Source organism: Nannobrachium achirus, assembly GCF_963921795.1.
Source record: "Nannobrachium achirus genome assembly, chromosome: 23".
Taxonomy (NCBI): domain Eukaryota; kingdom Metazoa; phylum Chordata; class Actinopteri; order Myctophiformes; family Myctophidae; genus Nannobrachium; species Nannobrachium achirus.
Genome location: NC_137830.1, coordinates 47,059,760 through 47,067,152, shown reverse-complemented (window position 1 = coordinate 47,067,152; position 7,393 = coordinate 47,059,760). Strand labels below are relative to the sequence as shown.

Here is a 7,393-nt window from a genome sequence, read left to right as displayed (position 1 = left end):
AAAAATTACCGATAATACAAAAGAAGGGCCCTTAACTAATGAGGAGCAGCGTTCTTGGTGACATCACCACCAACAAGTGCGAACCGATGTCACCAAGAACGCTGCTCCCTCATTTATATACTAACGTTATTCTCCTTTAGCCAATGAGGGAGCAGCAAGCCCACTCTGTTTCGTCGGAACAGTATTTCTAGTTATTATCGTCATCCTGAGGCTAACACATCCAGTGCTACCTGGTCCTGCTCTTTCTCTGTGACATCCTCTTCCTCAGGATCATCCTCCTCATCCAGAGGGTATGGTGTCAGGTCCACGGTCAGCATCCGGCTGATGATGCACTCGTCGTAATCGGAGTAGATCCCCAGCAGCGCGTCAGACCTGCTGTAGAACTCCTCCTTGAGGGAGATGACGATGATCTGCATGTCCCGCCGGGATTCCTCCCGCACGAAGTCCGTCACCTTGCGGATGTTGGTGTTGTCCAGCGAGGCGTCCACCTCGTCCAGGACGAAGAATGGCGCGGGGCGGAAGCTGTGTAGGGCGAAGAGCAGCGCCAGCGAGGCCATGGTCTTCTCCCCTCCTGACAGGCTGTCCATGGGCATGAATCGCTTCCCCGGAGCCACGCAGCTGTAGCCCATACCGTCCAGGTACGGCTCCGCCGCATTGTCTGCGCTCAGGACGGCCTGCGCGCTGTCGTTCCTGCACAGCCTCTTGTATATCTTGTCGATGGTCACCGCCACGTGCTCGAAGCACTTGTTGAACAGCTCGCAGCGCTGCAACTTGACACGGTCAAACTCGGCGGCGCTCGCCCTGGCCTCCGCGGTGCTCTGGTCCAGCGCCTCCTGAGCCTCTCTGAGCGTGTCCTTCACCTGGCTTGTGTCGGCCAGGGATCGGCGGTCGGGGGTCGTGGTTCTCCTGAGAACCGACTCCACAGAGGCCTTGGCCTCTCTCAGTTTCTCCAGCTGAGCCTCTGCCTCCTCCTCCTCTCCCTCGGCCGCTGCGAGGAGCGCGGCCGGCAGCTCAGAGAAATCGACAACGAGTCGCGCCTCTCGCTCATAGATCTCGATGCTACCACCACCGCCGCCGCCTCGAGCATCGCTCCCCAACGGTTCCTCGTCGAGCTGAACATCAGAGATGTCTTCCAGGCTCCCAGAGGTCAGAGGAAGCTCCACCCCCTGGACCTTACAGTCCAGCAGCAGGTTGTGTCTGACCACGCGTTTCTGCTCCACGGACGCCTCTGTGGACGCCTGCAGTTTTTGCAGCTTCACCAGCTCTCTGCTCATCTCTCGGAGGTTCTTGGTGATTTTGTCCAGCTGGTTCTTGGCGTCGGACGCCTGGGTCTTCTTGGCCTGCTGGCAGCTGTGGAGCTCCTGCAGTTTGTTCTGACTCTCCTCCACCGCCTCCAGCAGCTTCTGCTCCTCCTCCCCCTGCTGCTTCGTCGCTCGGTCCTCCTTGGCGATCGTCTCCTCCAGGCTCCTCTTCCTCTTCTCCTGATCCTCCACCTGCTGTTGGACAAACTCCACCTGCGCGTTCAGACGTGAAAACTGGCCGTCAAACTCCAACCGTTTTTGCTCCAGCTCGTCTTCCAACTTGCGGTGCTCCTGCTCGTACTGCCTGATGTTTTCCACTCTGATCTCTGCGCAGAAGTCGGCGAACACGGTGTCTTCCAGCTGGTTCATTCTGTCTCTGGCGATGTTCAGCGCAGCTTCCTTCACCTCTGCGTTCTCCCACTGCCTCTGGATGTCTGCCTCCAGGCCGGCCAGCAGAGCCTCCAGGCGGGTCGTCTCTGCTTGACATTCGGGGATCTTGGTTTTGCGGAGGTTTTCCAGTTCGGCGTTGGAGCATTCCAGTCGGGTCTGAGCGCCCTGGGCCTGAAGCTGGAGCTGTTTGAGCTCCGGCTCCTCCCTCCTCATCTTCATCAGTTTACGCAGATCAGCCGTCAGCTGCTCCTTGCGCTTCTTCAGGCCGTCCAGCTCCTTCTCCTCCCAGCGCTTGGCTCTGCTCCGCAGGTCGCTGGAGCCTCCGCTGATCAGGCCCGACGGGGAGAACATGGTGCCGTCCAGTGACACAGTCTTGACGCGCTGTGGGCCGTCGAACGCTACTCTCCTGGCATCTCCGATGGTCTCGCATACCACAGCATTGCCGCAGACAAACTGCAGTGCCTTCTTCAGCTGGGAGGCCGTAGGGCCGGGGGGACACTGCACCACGTCCAGCGCCATCTCGGCTCCCTTGATGTTCCTCAGACGCTGGTCAACGGGAGAGACCTCCAGGTAGTCCATGGGCAGGAAAGTTTCAGGCTCCCCTCTCTCCGTCTTGATGAAGTGGATGCAGTCCCGGGCTGTTCTCTCCGTTTTCACCACGATGGCATTCATGTAGCGCCCAAAGACCCGAGTGATGGCTAGCTGGTACTTCTTCTGAACAGGACTGCACAGATCTACCAGACGGCCCAGCACAGCATCTGGGTACAGCCGGCGGAGGCTCTCCAGCACCTCCTTGCGGCGCTCCTGCCGCCGGCTCTCCTGGCTTGCCGCGCCGGCGTCCCTCAGCTCGGCCAGAACCCGTCCCAGCTCCTCGTTTAGCTCCTCGCTCCTCTGGCGGCCGCGCTGCAGCTTCTGGCCGAAGCTCTCCTCCTGGCCACGGAACTCCTCCAGGGTCAGCGTCAGAGTCTGGGTGGACTCCTCCAGCTTCTCGGAGCGCCTGCTCAGGTCCTCCAGCCGGCAATGTGTGGCCTGGATGCTGGCCTCCAATTCCTCCTTCCTGCGCCGGTCGATGGTGATCTTCTCCTGGTCGGACTTCAGGTCCCACTGCAGCTTGTCGGCCTGCTGAGCAAGCGCCGCACCCTGCCTCCTGGACGCCTCCCTCAGCCGCTTGTATCTCTCCAGCTGTTCCTCCTCCAACTCGATGTCTCGCTCCTGGCCTCTCTCCCTCAAGAGCTTCTCCTCGCAGCTCCTCCAGGCCCTCTCCAGCTCCGCTGCCTCCTTCCTTCTTTGCTTCAGCTCCTGCTGCTTCTTGCTCCTCTGCCTGTGTGCCTCCTGCAGAGCCTGGCGTGCCTCGTCGGCCTTCTTCAGGTGATGGGAGGCGTTGACCTGGGCCTTGGTGTAGCTGGAGGTGCGCATCGACAGCTCATGCTCCACCGAGCGGATCTCCTTGTCGACGAGTCGCAGCTCCCCATCGTGCCGCTCGTGTTCCTTCCTGACATTGTTGCAGCGCTGCTCCCAGTTGTCGAGATTGAGTCGCTGGTCACCAACGGCCTGCCGCCTCTCTGCCAGTGTCGCACCGAGGGTCACGACCTCCCGCTCATTGCAGTAGAGCTCGAAGAGGACCAGCTGCAAGCTGCTCCGGTTCAGATCATCCAACAGAGTCTGGTACTTCTGGGCCTTCTCCTTGTCGTGGGACAGCTGTTTCTTGGCGGCGATGGCGGCCTTCTTCCTGTTCAGGTGGAGTTGGGTTTGCTCCTTGGCCTCCATCATGCTCTCCTTGGTCCTGTTGTAGCGGTCCTGCAGCTCACCCGACTGGCTGATCCTCTCGAAGACCCTGGTCCTCTCCTTGGGGTTCATCATGGCCACAGACTCCACGGCTCCCTGGAACACCAGGCAGTTCCTGGTCTTGGTGACGATGCCGATCCTCTCCAGCTCCTCCTTGTACCGGGCCGGCGTCACGGTGGCTCCGTTGACGTGGTACGTTGTGCCGTCGCCCGAGACGCACCGGCAGAAGTCCAGCTCCTCCTGCCCACCGTCCTCGTCGCCGTGGCGGTAGCGCATGGTGACCCGTGCCGTGCTGGAGACGGGCCGTCCCACATGGGCGCCGTGGATCAGGTCCCGGACGTGCTTGACCCGCAGGGAGGAGGCTCGCTCGCCCATGACGAAGCTCAGCGCGTCCATCACGTTGGACTTACCCGAGCCGTTGGTGCCGATGATGCAGTTGAACCTCATGAACGGTCCGATGACCTGCTTCCCTCGCCATGACTTGAAGTTCTCCACCTCCAGTTGTCTCAGGAAGCCCATTCTGGCGGGTTTTTGAAGTGTTTTGAAGTTTGTCGTTGTTGTTCAGGAGATGAAGGGGGTTAATGAGCACTGTCCAACAGATCTGCAAGATGACCGCTCGTGAGGGCAGCGCTCGCCTTAAATAGCCGATCAATAAGCTTACACCTTGTCACGTTAACTTATAGATTGGTTCCGCATTGATTAATGATGTCATCAGTATGTGACATTTGGACATGATGTCATCATGTCACAGTGTTTAAAGGGCCACTTCACCTCTGGGACAACCTTATCTTATTTTATTGTTGTTTGGGACACGATCAACACAATCCTGAGTTATTTTTTGTGTGCAATCTGTGTTTTTAGATATTTTAGTATTTAAGCATGATGCAAAACACATCACTAGTACATGCTGAAATACTAAAATATCTCAAAAAACAGATTGAACACAAAAAATAACTCAGGATTGTGTTGATCGTGTCCCAAACAACAATAAAATAAGATCGGGTTGTCCCAGAGGTGAAGTGGCCCTTTAAGAATCAGAATCCTGTAATTACTTGTGCCAGCAGAGCGCGAAAGTACTGCGTTCGGCTGCGTATATAGGTATGTATGTAGGCGTCTATGTGTGTTTAATCCCGTAGCCCAATCAGGGACCAGCATTTCTGGCAACATCATCATTAACAGCCAATGGGGGACCAGCATTCTTGGCGATGCCACTGATGATGTCAGTGGTGACTGAGTGCACAAGATCATGAACACACGTTGAAACTATGGCTATAGGATAAAGATACCAAGAAGTATTGGACAGTGATCAGCCTCAGGTCTTTATGGGTTATAGCCGGGGAGCCACAGACCCAAAAGCTCAAAGAATAGGATGTTACCTGTGATGTCATGACATACTTTTAATTTTTGTTTTTTCTATTAATTTGGTCATCAAGGTCCACAGAATGAGAGGCCTGCTCTGCCGGAAAACCTGCGAAAAAAAGTTATTGCCATTTGTATATTCACTCCATCGACTTCAATATAAAGGAAAGAAACACACCAAAAAGAATATGCTTTAAGTAGCATGTGAGGGGTCAAACTAGGGATTCTTGATGATTCTGAATCCATTGCAAGCATTTGTTTTGCATGAAAAACATTCCTTGGGCTAGAAAACGGACCAAAATAACGGTGAAAAGTGATGACTCATCACTTTTCACAGGTTTGAGAGGCTGAAATCTAGCCCAAGGAATGTTTTTCATGCAAAACAAATGCTTGCAATGGATTCAGAATCATGAAGAACCCTTAGTTTGACCCCTCAAATGCTACTTTTTTTTGTGTGTTTTTTTCCAGTATAGTGAAGTCAATGGGAAACTTTTTTTCGCAGGATTTCCGGCAGAGCAGGCCTCTCATTCTGTGTACCTTATTGACCAAATTAATAGGACAAACAAAAATTTGGAGTATGTCATGACATCACAGGTCCTCTCTCATTTTGGCCCAGTGGCTCCCCGGCTATTATGTGCACAAACAGTGAAGGAGAGAACAAAAACTAGAAAGATGCAATTGGAAATTGCAAGTGTGGTTGCCATGACAATATTCACCACCAAGCAAACTGTCATGTGAAGCTCGACCAATCCTCGAGCTAGCACCGAGAATGCTGCTTCCTGATAGGCTAAAGGGATGTCCATACTTCGGATGTCCATACTTCGAAACCGAAGATTTCGGTCAAAAATCACACCCAATGTGCAGTGAGCGGTGGTCGTGCTTGCATAACGTCTTCAATTGGTAATTGGTGATGTAATACAGGCTACACACACACACATTGCTATGGCAAAACGCTGAGGAAAAAGACTAGGATATAGGTCTAGGATGTAATTGGTGATGTAATATGGTTACACACACACATATTGCTATGGCAAAACGCTGAGGAAAACACATTGCTATGGCAAAACGCTGAGGAAAGGTGGCTACAGATAGGTCTAGGATGTAACTGGTGATGTAATGTGATGTAATATGGCTACACACACACATATTGCTATGGCAAAACGCTGAGGAAAACACATTGCTATGGCAAAACGCTGAGGAAAAGTGGGTACAGACACACGCACAGCCACTCTATGGAGCGGTTTACCACCGCTCAAAAGGTCCTTTTCGACCATAAAATGATGTCCCTCGGGACTTCTGAAAAGCAGTAGACCGAATGAGAGTTCGGAACTTTGCACGTCGTTAAACACAACTCACTGAACATTTCAGTCGAAGTATAGACAGGCCTTAAGTGTAACCAGAACATGGGCTAATAATAATAATGGACTGCATTTCATAGCACTTTTCTAAGCAAGTTGCGAACTCAAAGGGCTTTACAAGGTCCATTTATTCATACATTGGGAAGTGAAGCGGCGAAGAGGCTAGAACTATAATGTGTTGCTTATAGACCTTTTTTTTTTTTGCATTTTGGCCAATGAGGAAGCAGCAAAAATGACATGTGAAGATTGACCAATCGTCTGGAGTTTCTAGGCTAACTTTTAGCCAATGAGAAAGCAGCAAAAACTGCTTTTGATGTAGTGGTCATACGTCACCATATTACGTTATTCTTTTGAGTAACATTTAGCCAATGAGGAAGCAGGAAAAAGTGCGTTTAGCCAATGAGGAAGCTGCATAAAGGTGATGTCACAAGAATGCTGGTTCCTCATTGGCTAAATGTTACAAACTCGAGAAGTTCAGTCACCCGAGAGAGACTTGGAGTAGAACCGCAGCTTCTACACTTGGAAAGGAGTTCGGGCATCTAGTACGGTACGGATGCCCCCCAAGCGCCTTCCTAGGAAGGTCCTCGATGCACGTCCCACTGGGAGGAGACCCCGTGGCAGACCAAAGACCAGATGGAAGGATTGTATCTCCAAACTGGCTTCGGAACGCCTCGGAAGTTGCTCGGGATAAGGAAATATGGAAGTCTCAGTTGGAACTGTTACCCCCCGACCCGATTCCGGATAAGCGGTTGAAGATGGATGGATGGATATTTAGATACTTTGAAGGCAAAGCCATTCGAAAACCAAAGAGGCCAGAAGATGAATATATTAGTAATATCGCATCTACACCGAGACCAGTTTGGACCAGCTCTGCTACCAGAGCCTGAGGACTCTGGTGGTCCTTGTCGTCAGTTAGGCGACCAGGTCACAACGATAAGTGACCTTATTTGCCTCTAGAGCTCAAGGCCAAGACCAAGACCTAATACGTTTTGACAGTTATGACATCATGGACAAATCAACAAAATCGAAGTGTTTCATTGGTCTGGCTAACTCATGTCATCATCATTAGTGACATCATCATTTTTGTAACAAAAAGTGGGGCATAGGAGCGGTTTGCACTGCTAAAAAATACCCAGCGCTATATAAGCCACACAGACAGTCAGACTTGTATTTGGAGTGAAGAAAATATGACAAAATATG

At 52.3% G+C, this 7,393-nt stretch overlaps 1 protein-coding gene across 1 annotated transcript; it reads right to left on the bottom strand.

Moving 5' to 3' along the window:
• Positions 1-200: 200 nt before the first annotated feature.
• On the bottom strand, positions 201-3,995 carry LOC308308946 (structural maintenance of chromosomes protein 1B-like; the record flags this gene model as incomplete). The annotated part of the gene is made up of 1 exon (XM_080754402.1): positions 201-3,995. One exon carries the CDS (start codon positions 3,993-3,995, stop codon positions 201-203), a length of 3,795 nt encoding a protein of 1,264 aa, XP_080610528.1.
• Between the last annotated feature and the right edge of the window lie 3,398 nt (positions 3,996-7,393).